A 21,834-nucleotide genomic window follows, 5' to 3' on the forward strand; every position below is an offset into this window, starting at 1 on the left:
AAGTAGCTGAAGGACGGTGTTGAGGTGAAGGATGCGAGAGTGGTGGGAGGCAGAGGACCCCAAGATACTGTGTTTATGTCCCAATTTTGCCTGGGGCTAGCACTAGGCAGAGGGACTTTTCTAGTTCTCCCAGCAGTGTATCTCACAAAAACTGTATATGCTTTTGCTCTGGTGAACCTGATGGTCACCATGAGGGCTACTTTTTACTTTGCACAATTCCAGAGGGCACCAGCTACTCACCCTGCAGTTATTAAAGATCTCTTCCATTTTTCTGACAATATTTCACTAAGTTGCGACACAATGTCTTGAGGACAGGATTGTCTTTTTCAAACAGGATCAGAATTATGCTACCAGTAATTCTGGCAGAAGGACTGACCAACATCAGTAGAGGAGAGTACAAAATAGGTATAGAGAAGGAGAAGCAAGACATAAAATTGTGCAGCTATGGGACACGTGTTCCAACATACGTCCTAACTGTAGGCTTTTCTCAACCTCATGTTCCATGTTATCATATCAGTCAGGAGGAGGCTAGCTATAGTAACAACCCCAAAATTTCAGTGGCTTACCATGGGAGAAATTTATTTTGAGCTAATGTAATCGATCAACATGGAGTGCATTAGCAAGCAGATTTCCTCCAGGTAGCTGGTCCAGGACCTCGCTTCTTTTCCCTTTGTCATTCCCTAGCTGTAGAGCCTTGAAGGACAAGGTACAACTGTGTCTTCAACATTGCCCCAGATGTGACCCATCTCACTTCCACTCACACTCTATTGATATGAACGAGGCTCATAGCTTCACCTAGACGCAAGAAAGGCTGGGAAATGCAATGCCGAACTGAGAAGCCACTTCCCAGCAATGACTGTACTACGGAAGAGGATGTATCAACGTGGTAGAAAATCTGTCTTTACCTATCACAAAATAGCCATCATATAAATTATAAGGGCAAATATTATGTACAGTTGGAGGTATAAAACTTACAATTCAAGTGAATGATCTGTATCTCACCCTAGAGGCATAACAGTCCAGATGTGACCCATGAACAGTAACACTGAAATCCAAAAAGTGTCTCTTCAAGAGGATTTTGCCCTCAGCCTCTAGGGTTTGGCTCGGGGATTTCTCAATCAAGGAGTCCTTTTGTGTTCTTAGACACACTAATGGGATCTGAGGGAAAGGTGTGGTGTCCACAAGAATGAGAATGTGAACCATGAAAAGTTTTAGAAATCAAAGTCAAAGCCAGGATTTTTGGCTTTGAAATTAGAGCACATCTTTGCAGAATATAAAAAAATCTACCCTGAATTTCAAGATTCTGTTCAGAGGAATATAAAAGGGCATAAAAATGTGGATTCCAACAAAGGGGAAGAGTAAGAAAATAAAAGGGACAAATTGACAATGAGGCCATTTTACCCATATCAAAATTATCTAGAATCAAATTACTTATGATATTATTTATTTCCAACTTTAGAGTTGGAAATGTAAAACTGATGTAAAATCAATGTAAAATTGATTCATTATCAGTTGGCTAGCCTAAAATTAAAGAAAAATTAAATCCTTTCCAGGGTACTGGACTGAATTTCCAGCTGACTGATAAAGATAACACTTGACCTAGCTGCACATATTGTGTACTATTATAAAAGTCCTATTTACGTACATATACATTTATGATAATAAATCTTACATCTTTATATTCTAAAGTAACTTGGCATAGAGAAACTTTTAAATTTTCTTAAAAACAACTAAACTACTTGGAAATCAATTTATTTGGAAAAGGGCACTAGATGCGAATCAATCAGATTATTATTTCAAATCCTGGTTCTTCTCCCCCTGAAATATCATTTGGAACAACTGACTATACCTAAGTTTTTGACTTCAATTTAAAATGATCCAAAAACTCCAATTAGTAGGAAACTATGGTTCATAAATTCTACATCGTGTTATATTTTGTGTTTTGTTACAGGCCAAATGGTATAGCTCAAAATTAATTCTGATAAAAACTAGGTTACCCATTTAGGAATATCTTTTGAAACACTGTCCTTGTGCTGGTTCCCCCCCAAAAAATATGGATAATAATTTAACTGATCAATCACCTCATAAATGGCCCAGCCATTTAGCCATTTAGTGGCCACTGTAAAATCATTCAAAGACATATTTTCTTACATCATATCCCAAGAGATCTTTAAATTTCAAATCCTGGCAGTTTGAGATGAGGCTAAAAAGTAAAGGTTGGATATTTTCATCACAACCACTGGATGGCAACAGACATTAACACTCAGTTGAGATAATGAATACAAAAACCACTCTTCTGCTTTACTTAATTTCCTCTGCATTTTTAAGGCGTAGAATCAAATCTCCTCGAGATGTTAGGGGTTGGTAAAAAAAAAAAAAACAAAAAGTGAGTTTGGAAGTAAAAGAATTAGTTTGGGAACACATAATCTGCTTTTGCTACTAGTTTGTGTGTAGAAAAATCCCCCATGCTTTCAGTGCTCAGCCAAGAGTTGTAAGAAAATAACTGCCAGAAGGGAAGACTTAAGCCAGAATGCTATATTTACCAGAATATGCAGCTTTGAACTGAATCATTAGTGGTAGTGAAATCTTTTATCTTGTATGAGATCAAGCTTGTAACTCCTCACTGTGCCTGGTAGTATACAGCCCAACTCCACCCTCAGGCCTTTTTTCTCTTCCATGAATTTTCCAAGCTATAAACAGAGGCCACCTGGGGGACTCTTCTGACTCAGGAGGCCCTACACTACTGGGAATGTGAATGGTTAGCTGTCTGTGTTCCCACCATGTCCTTCTGGGGTCTTTGTTCTGGAGGCTTTGTGAGGTCGGGAGATGTTAGAAGCATCCTCCAGAGTGAGCTGGTAAGACTCACATGACTTCCCCTCCCTTTCTCCCATGAGGAGGTGGAAGTCTCAGAGTTAACAGTATTATCTTCATTCTAAACTCCATACAAGAACCATTTTAATTAATCTCTAAGCCCAAACAGAAAAGCCAACTTTGAGGATTCTGGCTCAAGCCCTGAAGAAGTTGGGGCACTACAGGAAAAAAATTGCCAAAGATTACTCTGAGTGTTCTGAAAGTTCAGCCTCATAATTCCTCAAAATTCCCTCATCATTCTCCAATTCTGGTGTGCCTAGGATTCACTGGAAGCTACTTAATGAAGCAGATTCCTCAAGCCCCTCCCTAGGAGACCGTGGGGTGAGCCTAGGAATTTGTATTTTAAAAAACAAATTTGTTTCTGACATAAATGGCCTACCAACAACACTTTGAGAAACACTGTCAACAAGAAGCAAACAGTTCCACTGAGCACCTAGTCCTCTCTCCCTACCAAGTGTCCCAAATTTCCACAAGGAGAGAGAAAGTTCCTATATCAATACTTCACCAGGCACAGGAGGACTACTGCCTCAAGCATAGGTCATTTAAAACTCAGAAGGACTATTACAGAGCCTACTGACTCCGAAGCGCTGAGTAATCACAGACAAAGCCCACAGTCAGCCGTAGCCTTGGGCTGAGGTAACTACACCCAATGGAATGCTTGTCCCTCCTTCCTTCAGACCCAATTTGAGGGTTTGCCTTAAAGCTACCTTTCCTTTGACTTTAACCTCTGCTCTCTGCCAGGGTGCTATCTTTTCTTTGCCTGTTAGTATAATTTTTATTCATATTTAGGACTGTACTTTGGGATTTCTGAAGCTTTTATGAGTTCCAGCCTCTACCCAACCTTGTATCTAATTCTGTTTTTTTTAATTATTTTTATTTTAGAGAGAAGTCAGGGGGTGGGGAAGAGTATGAGGAGGGGAGAGGGGCAGAGGGAGAAAGAGAGAGACAGAGAGACAGATTCCGAAGCAGGCTCCACACTCAGCGCCGAGCCTGATGCATGGCTTGATGCCACGACCCTAGGATTATGACCTGAGCTGAAATCAAGAGTCAGATGCTCAACCAACCAAGCTGCCCAGGTGCCCCTTATCTAATTCTATTTAAATAACTGACTTGCTTGTCCACAATCCCTGCCCACCTTACCACATGCCTTATTTAATCTCCACAGGTACCATATTTGCCCCTCATTTCAGTTCCAGCCCCAGCCACCCAAACATCCCTGTTATCTAAACACACTGATGACCATTAGGCCCTCAGCTGCTTGGCCATGGAAATATACTAGATATACAGCTCAAACTGTGAGAGTATTTCAGTGCCATCATCAGCCAAATGGATGGTTTCTAGCAGCAGACACAAAAACACAGATTCAATGACAGCATCAAAGTTGAGGGTATTTTTCCCTTTGTAAATCTTTTTGCATCTACTTGTAATCATTATGGTGACGGAAAACTGCAATGGAACTGAGAGGTGTTGGGAATAAGATCACTGCAACCACCCATCCAATGCATCAGTAAGTCCTATGAAGTCAGTCTCCCAAATCCACCTCAAATCCATCCATTCCTCTCCACCTGCATTGCTACCACTCTCTCCCAGTCACCATCATCCCATGCCCCCACTACTGCAATACCTTCCTAATCAGCCTTCCTGCTTCCATACTTGTCCTCCTCCAATCTTTCCCCCCTACAACAGCCAATGTGACCTCAAAAAAATGGAAAGCAGGTCATGTTACTTCCAAGTTTCAAAATCTTTTGGTGGCTCCCTGCAATGTTTGATATAAAGACCACACTCTGCACCTTGGTCTGGGTATGAAAGGGCACTGCCAACCTTCCAATCCCACTTCTTGTCACTGTCCCCTTTGCCTACCAACCACACTCTATCTACACAGACCTTTTTTTTTCAGTTTCTAGAATGACCCCAGAACTTTCTTGCCTCTGGGCTTGGTATTTTCTGTTATTTGGAATTTTGATTATTTCTCTCTCTTTTTTTTAAATGTGTATTTATTTTGAAAGAGAGTGAGCAAGCACACGTGAGCAGGGGAGGGGCAGAGAGAGACTAAGAGAGAGAATCCCAAGCAGGCTCTGCACTGTCAGCTCAGAGCCTGATGTGGGGCTGGATCTCACAACCATGAGATCATGATCTGAACCAAAATCAAGAGTCAGACACTTAACTAACTGAGCCACCCAGGAGCCCCTCTTGAATAATCTCCTGCGATAGTGGACTACACAATTTCCTCCTTCTCTGACCTTCCTATCTAAGTGTCACTACCACCAGGAAACTCTCACTCTCATACACATCATTCTATTGATTTCCTTTTTCATCGAAACCCCTCCTCCCCACCAGTGTAAGCCCACAAAGGTGGATTCATGTCTGCCTTAGTCACCATTATATGGATAGCATCAGGCATGTAGTATACCTTATTGGTTGAATCAAAAGAAGGATAAATGAATTGGTAACGTCTTGCTTTTGCAAGGCTGGCATACATTCAGTAAAATTTATTTCATTCTGTATTAGAGTGTTTTGTGGGGTTGCAAAGATAGAATCCAGAAGTGCAGAGACTATATCTGTGAATATCTCATCCAGACTTCAGTGGAAGGTGAGGCTAGCATTTAAAAGGGGCGGGGAATACCCTGGAGCAGGTCTTGGCTCTGACAATTAGAAGTGTGTGAGTTATATCCTCCAAGCTGCATGATTACATCAGCAAGAAAGGATGATTTACGTGAGTGGTAAAAGAGCTGGATGATGAATCAGAATCACCATCTAACAGGGTCATTATTTCTTAGAGGCACCATAATGCTTGCCATCTGTGAACTGGGTCTCTACAGGCAAGTTCAAGGTTGACCTGAATCCATCTTAGGAGCGAATCTATGCTCCACTCTGTGCCCAGGCAAAATTTACTAGGGAGTTGGGGTTTACTACGTCCCCAAAAATGACACTGAAATATAACAGAGATGTAATCAGCATATCAGATCTTTATTATACACACCCTACTGAAGTATCAAAGAATATCTGTCACTAGAAAGAATAGGCTCTGGGGCCACCAAGGGGTGGAGCAATTCTATCCAAGCCTGAAAAGAAAATCTCCCCAGTGTTCTGAAGTCACCATTTAAAAATCATAGATCAATATGCAATCGGGCCAATGCTTGCCTTGTGACTACTTCAGAAGGTAAAGGCAGTGAGGTGAGAGGCTTACAGGCAGTCTCGTTTGGGATGCCTAGGCCAGGACAGCACCTTCTATCGCGGGGCAAAGTCTCATAAAAGTAGCTTAATTGTTGTGAGTAGTCTGAGATGGAAGGCTCAGTGTCTCCATCTAAGTATTACATTGCATTCATCCTCACAGAAGCCAAACTTTATCCAGCAGCTACCAGGTCCGTCTTGTTGAAAGCTGGCGCCGGGGGCAGCCGCTACAAGGGAAGGGGCCTAAGTCCTCAGAATGATTCTGAAATGTGCGCTGTGAAAGGTAGCAACTCTCCAGGAATCTTGACAGCCTGACTTATGAATTCAGTCTCATGAAAGCAAATAAAATATGGGACTAGAAGATGGTGTTTTTTTTGTTGTTGTTTTTTTTTTTTTTTTTTTTTTTTTTTTGCTTAGAATTATGGGAAGAAAAGTAAGTGGGTCACACTTATTTTGGTTCTCTTCAAATGTTTTAGGACAGAAGCAATATCTGGCCTAATAATGAGAAGCAATAATAAACATCATAAATGTTAGGTCTATTTAGAAGACCTCCATCTGGTAGCCTTCCTGCAAATCACTCCCCCAGGGAAGAGAGAAGCTTTTCCCTGCCATGAAGGGCAGAGCCCGGAAAGCTCCAGCTGCTGCAGCTGGTGTCCACAGAGAGAAAAGGTGCAGAGGCCTGCTTCCCGGGGCATGAGAAGGGATGGAAGCAGCTGAGAGCCCCCTCAGTCTCTCGAATTAAAAAGCAACATATACCTAGGGGCACACTCACCAAGGTGTTTTTTACTACGGGTCTGGGTTGCCCGGCTCATCTGCTTATAACCAGAATGCTCTTCAGCACGCTCATTACAAGTACAGGTTTATGCCCTGGCGTATTCTGATTCTGTAGTTCTGGGGTATGGGCAGAGTGGGAACCTGCATTTTTTAATTGGTACTCTAGGAGATTCTGAGAAACCTGGTGCTCAGGCAACACTTTGAGGACCACTGGCTTAACCTGGTATTTCTCAAACTGGTATCACTGGATGCATTCTTAAGAGTGCCACAAAGAGGATTTTTACATTTTATAGTTTTTATTTTGATAATCGTTCAACTATTAAGAACATTCTGGATCATCTGGATGATAATTTTATAACCAAACACTACCACAAGACTTCCACTGAAGTGTTTACATTCAGGTTGCACTTTTAACCTTGTCTCAGGCTAGGGAGTCTTTATTTAGATCTAGACCCGATCTGAATGTTCAAGCCAATGTGAAGCCCAAATGATAACCTGTCATCAGCTCAGGAAGGGCATAGAGGAAGGAAAGGAGCAGAGTTTGACAAATAACATCAACATATTACATTTGGAGGGTCTATGGGATGTCCAGCCAACAGTGGGGAAATGGGCGTGGAGCTCAGGAGAATTCTCCAAAGCCAGAGATCTGCGAGGTGGGGCACCAAAGGCAGTGGCTAAAAACCTGTGTGAGGGACAGCAAGGAAATGAGGGACAAAGAAAGACAGGGACAGAACTCAGAGGCAAGACAGGAACTGGAAGGAAGGTGGCAAAAAAGATCAGAAAAGAGGTCAGAGAGTAAGGGGTGGAGCAGGAAGGGGAAACATCAGGGAAATAAGGAGGAAAAAGTTCTGAGGAGAGAACAATGTTCACAAGAGTGGGGATTGTCCTGGAATTTACTGTTACAGGAAGTAAGTTACAAAGCAGTCAGTTCAATGTGATAGCACTTGTGGGGTAACAAATTGTATGTGCCCAAATACTTCAAGAAAATTTCTGAAAGGAACAGGAATGGCAAAACCAAACCAAAATCCTATGATTATCTCTGAGAATTGGATCAGGATGGTGGAGAAGGGGGACTGTAACTTTTATTTTGCACTATTTTGTGCAGTTTAAATGTATTATTTTGAGCATACACCACTTTCTCTCTAGTGTTTTCAGGACTGGCCAGCAGGATGATACTAAATTACCAGAGAGGACAAAAAGATGAGATTCAAAAGAGGCCATTTTAGTGGCAAGAAGGTATCACTGGTGACTTTCATCAGGATGTTTACAGGTAGGAATGTGAAAGCTGGCTGCCACAGTCTAAAACACTGCTTCTCAAGCTCTGCCATGCCTAGGAATTACTAGGGGATCTTGTCAGAACGCAGATTCTGATTCTGTAGGTCTGGGATGGAGTGACATTTCTAATAGCTGTCACATAAGACTCACATGGCTGGTCCAAGCACCCTACTTTTGAGTTGCAAGGTAAAGAAATCAGAATGTAGGGAGTTCGTGAGTAGGAAGAGAACACTATTTCCCAAAAATGTGTTCCCTAGAAGATGAGCCATGAGGAACACTGATAAAAAAAAAAAAATCTACACGTTTGGTAAATACCACACATACATCCTGATGAGTCACACTCGGTATCAGTGTTTTATTGAGAATCTCTTCATTGGCTTTTCACTCCGATGTTCCTAACAGTCAGGGTCAACCTTGCGGCAATGAAAACTTATCCATGCTCTCAGATTCTGATGTTCCTCACAGACCTTCCTGGAAGGCGTGGGAGAGCAGAATTATACGGCAGCAGAAGTTCAAGGGTGCACAGAGGAAGGGAACTGTAATATGACAAACTGCATTTCGTCTCCGGTGCAATAGCTCTAGAGGCCTCTGAAGGGCAAAAAGATCCAAAAATAAACCTTATCAGGGCGTGTGCACCAGTAAACCCCGAAACTCCTTGACAGTACATATTACGATGCCATCAGGTATTTGCCAAACCTTATTCTAAATAAATATTTCTGGACCTTTCTGCAACTTAGTTCAGCCTCAGCAACATGGCTCCAAAGCCAGGGAGATGAGCATGCTGTGAATACTTGAACTTGAACGCACTCATACGGTCAGAGGCTTCAGTGGGCAAGAGCAGGAAACCACAGAAGCTGACCTGACTTTACTGCTGACAGAGTCCTCCTTGACGTGAGCACAATCCTACTGTCCACTGACAGTGATTAAGAACGGCCTGGGGGATGCTGGGCAGCACTGATCCTCTCACCTGCTGAGATGGAGCAGGTGAGACAAGGCGGAACCTCAGAGCTCAGATAACATGCTGGCAGCGCTGAGTCATCCGCCCAAGACCTCGGGCGCTTGGCTGCCCCAGAACAGCCTTTTAGACTCTCTTTATACATAATGCAGCTGAGCGGTAAGTTTCAGCAGGAGACTGGATTTCAAAGGACCCCTTGGTGCAGAGAGCAGAGGTTATTCACCCTGGCATGCCTGAATCATTTAAAAAGACTGCCACTCTCTTCTCTCTAATGTCTAAACTTGGCAGCAGAGGGTCCAAGCCATATGGGGCAACTTGCACAGAGATTAGAATGACACTAGAATTGGCTCGGAAGCCTTTGCATTCACAGCTGCGGTTGTCCATCGCCTTAGCTCTTCATGAGACGTCTGGTCACTCAGTCAGTCCCAGCTGTCACACTTACGTCTCAGATTTACTAGGGAGAGAAATGGGCCTGCACAATTCAATTTTCTCCTTATTAGCTTCCCAATTTATTTGCTTTTGAGAATATATATATACTTGAACAGCGCTGCACACATGGTGACTATTTCAGGGATGCTATTTAGGGGATAAAATGGAAACACGTGTCTGTTAAAGTACAGTGATAGGAACTCAGGTTCAGCAAGACTCAAGCTCAACTGCTTCATGACCGGAAGGGATGGCACATGGTTTGTGCTTATGCTATTCCCCAGGGCTCCCTGCAAGTTTCAGGGTCCATCTCCATCACGGTCAGAGTGGTAGGAAAAGAATCCAAATTGGTTTCAATATTCACCCAACAAACACACACTGCCACTGTTAAATGTCATCAAATATCCTCACTACTGCACACACTAAATATACTTCAAACTCTCAGGGAAGAGTTATTTGGGAAATTCAAAGTCAGTTATATCGGCCCCTACATGATAAATGCCATGTGTCTAAGCCACCAGTAACCATGCAGCAGGGTTATCTTTTTATTACATCCCTCTAGATTCCCCTGTTCCAATGTGTTAATTTTAAAGAATTTAGAAGCTAGCTTTCAATCTATAACGGGAAAGATTTTGCCCTCTATTTTTATATGAAGCACTTTAATCACCACCAAGATCACTGGTTAGCATATACACAGGAAGGAGGGTGTACTCTTGAACTCATTTACCCGCAAAAGGCAAAATACTCCTAACGAAGCGACAAGCAGAGGAGATGGGTGGAAGGGGACTTTGAATAAAGCTGTGCTTTTAGGGTTTGTTTTAAAGTTCTACCTGGGTGTTCCCACCCAGGAGCTGGAGAGAGGTTCCCTCCTTTCCCTCAATGCAGCCCATGAACTAGACTGCACAGGGCTTAATTTATTCACTGACTCTTTGATTCCTTTCTGAATTCTGTAACACAACTGCAGTCAGGTGTAGTCGATGATTTGGGAAGAAGAATGCTACACGCTCTTCACGTACAAATATCTGTAAGACAAAACGACTTCCATTTCTCGCCCGTTTAAGTCTTCAACTCACAGGAAAATTTCTTACAGGAAGATTATAACGGCCAAATTAAAATCATTCTAAATTATACGTGACTTTAAAAATCAACTTAGGTCTTGCTTGAAGAACAAGAGAAATTCTGGCGTTAACTTTGGTCCCTGTCTTTCCTGACTAGTTGGGACACAAAAACCTTTATCAAGGTCCAAATGCCTTGTTCCCTGGGTAAGAAAGAGGAAGGTGCTGAGATCCTACCAGGGCCATTTAAATGGGTGCGAATTTGGGTGCAAAATAGATGTGCTGATGATGGGTTGATGCAGCCACTCTCCATCACTGAGGGGTGGAAGATTGGAAATGAGCCTTGACAATCACAAAACACCCACCCTTCCCCAGTGAGGAAATCCAACCCCGGGATGAAAGCAAGGACACATTCCCTCCATTCAGGAGATCCAGGCGCGTCCACAAAAGTGCTCATCACTGGGGACACGCGGGGATTGAGCCAGCGCAGCGCGGCCCCCTGGAGCACGTGCCTCCCACGCAAGTCCCAGCTGCGAAGCCCGCTCTCTCCATCATCTCCTCACTCTCCTCCCCTGGCTGTTCTCTGGGCAACTGGTCGACCAGCCAGGCCAGGCTGAGTACCTGAGAGCACCCAGGGGAAGAACACTACTGCGCAGACAAGTCGCTTCAATGAGGAAAGCGGTCACTTTACCTTGCTGCTTACTGAGGAACAGCAGAGGAGGCGGGACGCCGGGACCCCGCGGCTCAGGGCCCTGGGCGGCCGCCGGGCTTGGACCGGAGCTCGTGGCTTCCGCAGGTTTGCGCTGCTGCGCCGCGGGCCCGTCGGGCGCCGGAGCCCGGTCCCCGGAGGGCAGCTCGGGGCCGGTCTGGGGGGCGGCCGAGGGGAACTTGGGGAAGGGGCCGGGCGCGCCCTCCTCGGCCCGGGCGCCGGGCTCCTCCCGGATGGCGTCCAGGGCGCCGGGCTTCATCGGGGGCGAGTCCTGCTCCCGTTTGGGGCTCTCCTCCGAGGCGGAGGACGCGTCGCATGACTCGATGATGAGCTCGCTGTCCAGCTCGGCCTCGCGCTCCTCCCTCAGGATGCTGTACTGGATGGATGGCGACGCGGGCGACGGCGGCGGGCCGCCCACGTGTCCAAAGGTCACGTAGCCCGAGGGCAGCGCGTCCTCGGCGGCCAGCGGGTCCTCGGACACCAGCTCTATCTCCGAGTCCCCCGACTCAGCGCTGCTGGCCTCGTGGTCCAGGGGGCTGGGGATGGCTGGCAGCCCGGACCTGGCTTTGGCCTCGGGCCTGCTGGCCACCTGGCCTACCGGCCGTGGGCTCTCCGCCGTTTCATAGGATAACCCCTTTGCTTCTTTAATGGCAGTGATCAGCTCGTCCTCGGAGATGCTGCATTTTCCCTGGGATTCTGCAGCAGATGGTTCTGTCGTCCCACAAAGCAAAAAAGAGCCAGAGAGGCACGCACACGGACAGACAGATGGACATAGAGAGAAGAAATAAAACAAAATTCCATTAGGGGAGATGTTTTCTTGTTGCTGGAGAAACACATTTATCTCATTAGCACAAAAATAGTCTGTTTCCAGGGCTATGCTGAAAAGGCAGGCCACCTGAAGGAGAAGGCTAATTACTGTTATGGCCCAATTAATCAGTGCTTTACATACCTATCTATCTTAATCTAGCTACTTAAAAAAAAAATGACAAAGCAATTTCTTAGCAACAGCACCTCGGTTGGTTTTTCCCTTTCAATGTGGCAAACATCCTGGAAGTCATGGTTTTAATTTCTGATACCTTCTCTCAGGGAAGTGTTCCAAGTTCACAGATTTCATCAGGTAATCTGACGTATATAACTCTCTAATGTGGCCCACCAATATCAACAAATCTGAACATCATCCATTACTCCTTGTCCATTGCTTTTCATGTTGCCTCCTTCAGTGAGCAAAGAAAGCTTAGTCTGGACCCTACACACAATGGCTTCTGAGCTTTGCATTTCCCATAAGAATCAATACCTTTACTCATTTTTAGTGAAAAGTGTAACAAAGTAGGGCAATATAAGAGAAAGGTTTTGCTAGTTCTACCAAGCAGGCTGTGAAGATTACCATAATGCACAATCCCCCCTGGGCTTCTAATGGATGGTGGAGCCCACCATCATTCTTTTTCCTCTCCTCCCCTCCTCTTGAGAAGAACAAAACCTGAGAATCACCCCCAGTCCCCTGGGTGAATGCCTGCCTTCTGCCTGATGTTTATCCAGATGGCCTGAAAACTTCACCAGCAATCTTGCTGATATTTCTCTCCCTTAGACGAGACTACCGGGAACACCACGACAACAGTTTTCAGGAGCTTGGTTTTTCCCTTGCCATACAGCAGGTCCTTATTTCAGAATATCTCAGACAGTAGTCTCTGGCCCTTTTATAAGCAAGAAATACTCGTCATTTCTCCAAAGCTTTGAGGTCACTGATTTGGGAGGGTGGTAAGGAGAGCAGACTATGGCTAGGTCATCTGTTGCTTTAGGACTGTGGGAGAACCTCAATGGATCAAACATTTTAGATTTGTCTAATTCTTTATAGAGCAGGATTGATTTTATCCTTTCACCTGACAGTATTCACTCATCTGTTAAAGGTCAGGCTTTCTTATAGGTGTTTGGGGGGCACCTGGGTGGCTCAGTTGGTTAAGTGTCTGACTTTGGCTCAGGTCATGATCTCACAGTTTGTGAGTTCAAGCCCCACATAGGGCTCTGTGCTCACAGCTCAGAGCCTGGAGCCTGTTTGGAATTCTGTCTCCTTCTCTTTCTCCCCCTCCCCCCACACTCACCAGTGCTCGCTCGCTCTCTCTCTCTCTCAAAAATAAACATTAAAAAAAATTTCATAGGTATTTAGGATATATTAATGAATGAAACAGGTAACAAAATGTCTGCTTATATTTTAGTGGGAGAACACAGTACGTCAGCTATATATAATAAATGAGTAAAGTATATAGTACATAAGAAGATGTTGAGTGCTGTGAAAAAAAAAAAAGTAGAGTAGGGTTTAGGGATCAGGAGTGCTGGGACAGGGTGGGGTGAATTTGCAATTTTAAATAGGATAGTCAAGATAGACCTCATCTGGAAGGTAACCTATATTCAACACTCAAGGAGGTAAGAGAGTGACTCATGAGGATAATTAGAGGAAAAAGCATGCCAAACAAAGGGAACAGATAGTGCAAAGGCCCAGAGGTAGGAGCTGCGATGATTTCTAGGTATCACAAGGAGGCCCAAGGGTTCTGACCAACATCACCACTGCTTGTACACCATTCCTAGTAAACCACGAAACAGGCAGGCAGGGCCTGGGGCTCAAAGGCTACAAGGTCCTGTAAGGCAGCCTGCCCTGTGTGCAAGCCGACCTGGCGCTGCATGGTTCAGGAGACTGGCTAGACTGGCTAGGAGACATCGCTTCCTCCAAGTGAGGAAGGGGCAGAGAGAGAGAGAGAGGGAGGGAGAGAGAATCCCAAGCAGGCTCCACACTGTCAGTTCAGAGCTGGACTTGGGGCTCAAACTCACAACCATGAAATCATGACCTGAGCCAAAATCAAGAGTCGGACACTTAACCGACTGAGTCAGCCAGGTGCCCCACTCCAAGGGCAATTCTAAAGTCACCTCCAGTTAGGGTTGGCAGATTTAGCAAATAAAAATACAGGACATCCAGTCACATTTGAATCTGTGCTAAACTTTGAATTTTCTAAGTGTAAGGATATCCTATGAAGTATGAGTGTTTTATTTGGCAACCCTATCTCCAGTTGAAAACCACTGAGGTACAGCACTCAGAAAAGGCTCAAGGATCTTGCTTTATTTACTTAAGAATAGGATGGTATCAGACAGCTGTGGGGTGTGGGATGAAAGGCCCTAATGCCTTTCATCTTGGGCAGGTGAAGGTACTACCCTGAAAAGAATCCATCCTTAATATGAGTTAAAAGAATCTCAGTAGAAATTATAGATGCTATCCTTTGTTCTTTTTTTTTAAATTTTTTTTTTCAACGTTTATTTATTTTTGGGACAGAGAGAGACAGAGCATGAACGGGGGAGGGGCAGAGAGAGAGGGAGACATAGAATCGGAAACAGGCTCCAGGCTCTGAGCCATCAGCCCAGAGCCTGACGCGGGGCTCGAAATCACAGACCGCGAGATCGTGACCTGGCTGAAGTCGGACGCTTAACCGACTGCGCCACCCAGGCGCCCCACTATCCTTTGTTCTTAATAGGAACCAGAAGTTTAACAAAGTGCTAAGAGGAATCAGGGAAAAAAACTAAAACAAAATAGAAGTTTTTTGTACTCTTGCTTTTAAAATTTATGGACCTGTAGCTGAGATATTGGTTAGTATGTATCACAACTGACCCAGCAAATCTAGAAAGAGTCAGTAAAAATAATTGAACAGATTATAAAAACTGGGAAGGTTAGAACTGCCCTGCCTGGGGAGATGTGTTTGCTGCTGCTGCTAATTATGACAATATAATTTAGAATGATAAAAGGAAAGGTGAACATGGGCCAGTTTACCAAGTCACAGATGCCACCATCCAACTGTGAATGATGTTGCCATTCAGGTCTCCCCTTTGCCCCTGGCTCATTCTTCAGTCACCATCCAGAGGAATCAATCGTTTGAGAACACACATCTGATTCTGCCCCTCTTCCCTTCCTTCTCCCCAATCTGGCCACACTGACCTTGCAGCTGCTCCTTGAACACACAAAACATTCCCAGCTCCAGGCCTGGTACCTCCTCCTCATGTGTCTTCATGATTTGCTCCTTCCCTACCCCACTTCAGGTCTCTGCTCAGAGGCATCAGCAAGGAGAAGACTTTCCTCACAACCACCCCATCACTCTTTCACTCTATATCTTGCTTTATTTTTCTTCATTACCATTATAAATACCTAATATTATGTTACACATTTATTTATTTGCATGTAAGTCTTCCCAATAGAATATAAGTTCTGTGCAAGCAGAAACCTTGTTAGGTTTCAGCACTGCTTCCCCAGTGGTGATGGGACAATGCCTGGCATGCATGACCATAAACGGTCAACACATATTTGTTAAGTGAATGGATGAGTGAATGAGTGATGTCACTTCCCACATCAAAACCCTCCAGCAGTTTCCCATTGCATTTGGAACAAAATCCAAATTCTTCATCCTAGCATGTGAATCCCTGAACAATCTGGGCCCTGCCCCCCACCCCCCCCCCCCGACTCTGATCTATGCCATACTTTTCCTTTGTCCCTGTAAAAACTAATAAAGGGAAACCTCACTAACAACTGAGAGGCTAGAAGGGGGTGCTATTCCACTCAATGTCAATTACAGGAAGAATTGTCAATTGCAGACCTCAACAGAAGAACCATCAACAGGAAAGAATGATCACTTACAGGCCCCAGCAGAAAAAGATGTACATTGACTCTTCTAGAAGAAATTGATTACCCCTGCAATTTGGCCAATGAGAAACCATCATCACTCTGAACGCCTGCTTTTCTCTGATGGACTTTCATTCAGAACAACCCCTCCCAACTTCCTTGGTCTTATCCATAAAATAATGTTCTTCTCCTTTGTTGGACTTGCCTATGGTTTTACCATAGATAGCATGTCCTGAATTGTAATGCTCTGCCATTCCTGAATAAATCAATGTTTTCTGGCAAAATAGCTATTTTTAAGGTTAACAATTCTTTGCATCATCTTTCAGTTCCCAAATAATACAGCCTTGGGGCCTGTGCACTTGCTTTCCTCTGTACCTGGGGTCCCCATTTAACCCCCTCCTTTGAATTGTAAGCTCCTTCTCCTCATTCAGATCTCTGACCACATGTCACCTCCTCAAAGAGGCCATCCTTGACCCCTTCACGCCCAACACTCTATCACTCATTATTGTAATCAGACTCTGTGAAATTTCAGATGCTGTGAAACTGATTTACTTTTTATTGCTTATTTGTTTTACCAAGGGAAGCTGGGATGGTTTAACAATGACCTCTTGATTGCTGTCCTTTCTGAGGCTAACATCTTGAAGAACATCCATGACCTCCATAACATACTCTTAGGCACTGTGTCAGAAACACTGTGGTGCCAGTAGGCCAATGGTCTGGCGTGTGTCAGGGACCTTAGTACGTTTTCCTAGAATGCTTTACTTGTGTTCATGACTGGTCTTTGCTGAGAAGACATTTCCAATATGTAAGCTGTAAGAATTTTTGCCTCTGTACCTCAGAATATATTATTTAACATGATGAAAATAGCTCAGTACTTTGGAGAAACTTACAAAATGGAATAATTTATTGGAAGTGAAGGAAATATATTAGACTCCTTGCTTAAGCTTCAGGGTGTGTGGCTAAAATTGTTCTAAATGAGAATTTCTCCTGATTCATAATTCACATAATTAGAATTATTAGAATTGGACAGATAATTAGAATACTACTAATAATTATTAGAATCATTATTATTATCAGAGTGTCACATGCCTGGAGTGCCAGGGGCTCTCAAGACAGGGAAGGGAGTTATGGTAACCTCTTAGGATAAAAAGAACAAGGAGAAAGGCCTCAGTGACAAGTTAATTCCTCCTATCTTTCCTGTTAGTTTTATTCTTATCTGTTGTCATTGGACTCCGGTGTTATGAGGTGAAGTGTCTGTGGAGAGAGGAGCAGCTGAACATGGGAGAGGACTGTGTACTGGGTCTGGGGACTTTCTTTTTCTTCAATAAGCTTTGGTTAGAATGTTTATTTGGAGCAACTGAAAAGAAAACATTGTCCTAATCCTGTGCTGTCAAGTGGACAACCCAAGGTTATAAAACTCCAAGATCATGTCAACCAGATCTGTCTTTGTCTTATCTTGAAGTTGCTCCAAACCCCAATGGGCTATGGCCACTAAAAGAAAAAAAGGATATTCCTTAATAATTCATAAACCCTACATCATATCAGGTCTTTCTCATCAGCTCTGTAAACTGTAGTTTTTACATGAGGCAGGTGCCATGTAAATGGACCTGTATTGTTGGGGCATTTCACTCTTCATGAAGATGGGCTGAAGTTCTTCTAAACTGATCCCCAGACAACCCTGGAGCTTGAGAAAGCACAGCTGATACTACAGCTTACATCTTCCAAGCATCAGTATCTTCAACTCATTGGATAACAGAAGGGTTTTACAATGCATTGTCACAAAGACCACAAGGAGGCTTTGAGACTTGGACATGTCCCTACCTTATGCTGTAATCTGGGACAAGTCATATCTAGTTCACTTGGAGCCTCAGTTTTCTTATTTGTCATCACTATCCAAACCTCAATTTATGTCACATGGAAATTCACTGTGACCTCACACCTCCATGTCCTTGAGCCTTCTCGGACTGGAAGGCCACCCCTCCCCCTCACCTTTATTTCCTCCTGCTCTGTTCACCTGGGGAGCTGCTGGACTCCGATGTTCCTCAGCATGCTATGTTTCCCTCTCTCGGAACACAGATCACACTAGTGTGACTATTTCCTTGGTCATCTATCCCACTGGAAGGTAGAAACTGGTTTTTGTTTTTTCAGTTCTAACCTCACCAGTGCCTAGCAGAGTGCCTGACCAAAAGAAAGTATGTGGAACGTGTTTGTTGAGTGAATGAATGAATTTGAAAATCAGGGAGGTGGCGCAGTGGATCTTTAAGACCCTTGGAGCTTTTTAGTTGAATGAGTCTGAGATCACGTTGGGGAAGGAGAGGAATTGATGATAAAATCTTTAGAGAAACAGGGCAGGAGAGACTTACATTAAGTCCTCTCTAACACTTGGACTTACTGCATTATCAGGATTTAGAGCAATCGCTCCTAATAGGCTTTGGATCTGTTTTAAGACTTCAGTAAAAGCTCCTTCCTGACATACTGAAATCTTTTTTTTTTTTTTTAATCAGAAAGGTTTGTAAATCACTCTTGAGTCAGGTAAGAATGCCAGACACTGGAGGCAGGAGAAGATCCAAAGACATCTCATGGTTCTCTCTATCCTGATACCTCGTGAACATTCAAAAGAAGTAGAGATACAAAGGCTCCACTTTTGCCACCTGGGACTAGGTTCCCAGGGTGGGGTGGGGACACTCCTGCTACCACTCTGGCCTTTCACCCGTGTATAGGAGACCCCTTTGTGTTTGAGAGGATATACTGAGTATGGTTTAACACCCAGCCTTAGGTCACAGTAGGAGAATGTTCAAGATGAAAAAGATCATAGTTTAGTGCATTTGGAACTTTTTTACTCTAATCAAATGAATCCTTTAAGTTTAAGAAAATAAAACTGTATGCAGCACTTCAACAAACTAAAAAGACCAAAATGATCCTGGTGAGATTGAAGGGAGGGGAAGAGTATCCTGTTTTTAGGTTTCCTCTCACTGTTCATGTCCCTCTGAAGACCCTGAAGTCCACCCCAGCCCTCCTCCATTGTACAGACATGGAGCTGGGCCGAGGAATGTGAAATGCCCTGTCCCAGGTGGCCTGGCTGGTCTGGGGAGGACAGCTAAGGTGCTCTCTCTGGGATGCCTCCAGGTGACCTGGAGGTCTAGCTGCAAAGCAGCACCTCCCTCTCTGCTCTGAATAGTGGAGCCACATGAGGATTGTCATGTTTCAGTGATCTTTACCTCTGTCTTCAAATGAGGAAAGAAACACTTTATAAGGCAAATCTGATAGGACTTTAAGGAAAATCCCAGATTTCAAACTTTGTACCATGGTCACAAAACTGACAAAGTTGTATGTTAGGGGGCCTGGGTGGCTCAGTCAGTTAAGAGTCCAACTCTTGATTTCAGCTTGGGTCATGATCTCACAGTTCATGAGATTGAGGCCCGTGCTGGGCTCTGCACTGACAGTGTGGAGCCTGCTTGGGATTCTCTCTCTGCCCCCCGCCCCTCGAAATAAATAAACACTAAAAAAAGACTGAAAAAGTTGTATGTTTAATTACATTAGTTAAACTGAGACTTAAAGGGACCCTTATAGTAAAATATTTTGAATGCAGATTTACATCCCTTTAAAATCCAGATTTCCAAATCCTGGGTTTTCCCAAGGCAAGCAACACTAGTTCCCTTACCTGTTCCAGAAGATGGGGGAGTGACAGATCCTGGGCTGTCATCTTCAGGCTCTGAGACGGTGACTGTGGGGACTGTATCAGGACTTGGTTTCAGACAGATATCTTGCTTCTCGGGGGTCTTCTCTTGGGCCGCAGTTTCAACAGAAGGTTCGATCTCAGTGAGTGTGATTTTGACGGGGGCAGTGATCAGAGGAGCACTGTGCTGCTCTTCAGAGAGATCATCTACGTAAGGCGCAAATGTTGGTTCTTCAAATAAATGGTCCTTGAGGATTTTTCCCTCTACAGGAGCTGGTTTCTCCGGTTCACGGGCCTCTTCAGATTTTGTTGCGATTTCAATGTCCTTATTCTTAAAGTCCAAGCCTTTCTCTTCCAAGTTGGGGTGACACTGCTCCTGATACTTCACTTCCTCTGGCCTGGTTATGTCAATGTACTTATAGGCTTCTGCTTTCATCTGGTCTAGGGGGTCTGCTAAGATCTTGTTCACTTCAGTGGACTCTGCAGGAGTCATCTCTATTCCAGAATCAGAACTAAATAAGCCACGAGGCTCTGTCCCAGGCACATCTGGTAAGGAGGGCCCAGGGGTACTCAACTCCTCAGGGCTCTCTGAAGTGGTGACATGGCCATTTTCCTTCTGAAGAATTCCAGTGAAATATGTAGAATCCTCCCGAGGTGGGTAACAGATGTTGGAAATCAGAGATGTGTAACACGATCCTTCTCCATCTTTTGATGCTGTTGAAAAGGTATGATCCGTGGCACTGGAGACATCTGCCGCACCTATGAATCAAAACAGCAGTAGACAAGGAGTGGGTGTCTGGCTTCATTTCTCTCTCTTGCCTAACCCATCACCCACCCGGTCCTGTGGAGACATGGTATCCTTTCTCCTGAAGCCCTCGGAGTCCCCTCAGAGCACACTCATGTTCATTTTCCTGGTCTCCCTCACAGCCCTCAGCACCGCTGTTTTCTGGGTGGCAGATCACACAGGTTCACAGAAGCTGCCACACCAAGAAAAGTTGGGGACAGATCCCAGAGGACTAGAAAGCTGATTTTCAACATTTACTATCTCAATATACAGTGACTTGGTTCTTCTTGGCCCTCTTAGGATCTCAAGTGTTAATGACTCCGAATAGAGCTGGAAATGTAGGCTGATTCGAGTTTGTAACTCCAACAATGGGATAGCCAAGTGGGGAGAGGGGCTGTTCTTGGAGACTCAGCGAGCTGGGAGAGGCCACAAGAGACCCTCTGGCCTGGCCCTTTCAGTCAGGGCCACTTGCTCCACCTGGATTTATGTTGTCCCTTCTCTTTTTAAAGGTCTTCAGAGAAAGGGACTCCCAGTTTTCCAGTAGCCTCATCCCAAAGAAGTATCACCTTAATAAGCACTTCCCTATTTCTTCGGTTTTCCCCTCATTTTGTTTCCCTCTTTATTCACCCGCCTACTGCCCATCTTCTACCTCCCAGTGATATTCAAAGTGATCCACTGGGAATTTATTGGTTCCACTGGTGGTGCTAAGAACAAAGCAAATTTCTAAAGTTTGACTCAATGCAATGGTTTCACCTGGATTTCATGCCCATAAACCAGCCCAAAACTTCACTAATAGCAAGAAGAGGGGAAACCTCTGTAATTTTTCTTTGCTGTAAAATGCTGCCAGAGGGGGGGAAACCTAACATTTATTGAGGGCTTATCATGTGTTAAGCAGTGTGATTTTACCTAATTCTCACAACTCTTTTATAAACTAAGCCCCACATTCCCAACACATCACACACATACATATGCACAAATATACACTAAACTCTTAGGACACACTGGAAGAATATTCCAGGGCACCAACTCATAAAAGTAAAAAAAGTAGTAGCAGTGATACGATAATACTAATAGCTAATATCTGAACACTTGCTATGCGTCAGAGAGAGTTCCAAGCTTTTAATTAATATTGATTCATTTAATCATCAAAGCAATCCTAGAAGATAGGTACTATCATTAACTACGTTTTACAGATGAGGAAACAGAGGAACAGAGTGGCCAAATAACTCACCTAAGGTCTCACAAAGAGAAGGTGGCCCAGCCAGGATTCAAATCCAGTAAGTCTCAAAGTCAGGGAACATCCCCAAACACCCTTTTTACCACCTTAAATCAATTTGTAGAATTTTCTTTGAAGTAATTTTGAGCCAGTTTTATCACAAATAAACTTGGCTTCTGTCTTCTCCTAGCTCTCTTCTTGGTTGCTTAAGCCACTGCTTGGGGAATGGAAAAACACAACGTCTCTAGCACCCCCCTGCCTCTGCACTTAC

At 44.2% G+C, this 21,834-nt stretch overlaps 1 protein-coding gene across 3 annotated transcripts in view; it reads right to left on the minus strand.

Moving 5' to 3' along the window:
* Positions 1 to 21,834, minus strand: part of RTN1 (reticulon 1) — a 351,234-nt gene that overhangs the window by 84,041 nt on the left and 245,359 nt on the right. For all 3 annotated transcript variants that reach the window (XM_053224512.1, XM_053224513.1, XM_027065842.2), the window contains 2 exons: positions 19,549 to 20,322; positions 11,219 to 11,947 (listed from right to left, as the gene is read on the minus strand). In XM_053224512.1, coding sequence (XP_053080487.1) covers positions 11,219 to 11,947; positions 19,549 to 20,322 — 1,503 coding nt within the window. The remainder of the gene's footprint in view (positions 1 to 11,218; positions 11,948 to 19,548; positions 20,323 to 21,834) is intronic.

This window comes from Acinonyx jubatus, chromosome B3 (assembly GCF_027475565.1).
Source record: "Acinonyx jubatus isolate Ajub_Pintada_27869175 chromosome B3, VMU_Ajub_asm_v1.0, whole genome shotgun sequence".
Taxonomy (NCBI): Eukaryota; Metazoa; Chordata; class Mammalia; order Carnivora; family Felidae; genus Acinonyx; species Acinonyx jubatus.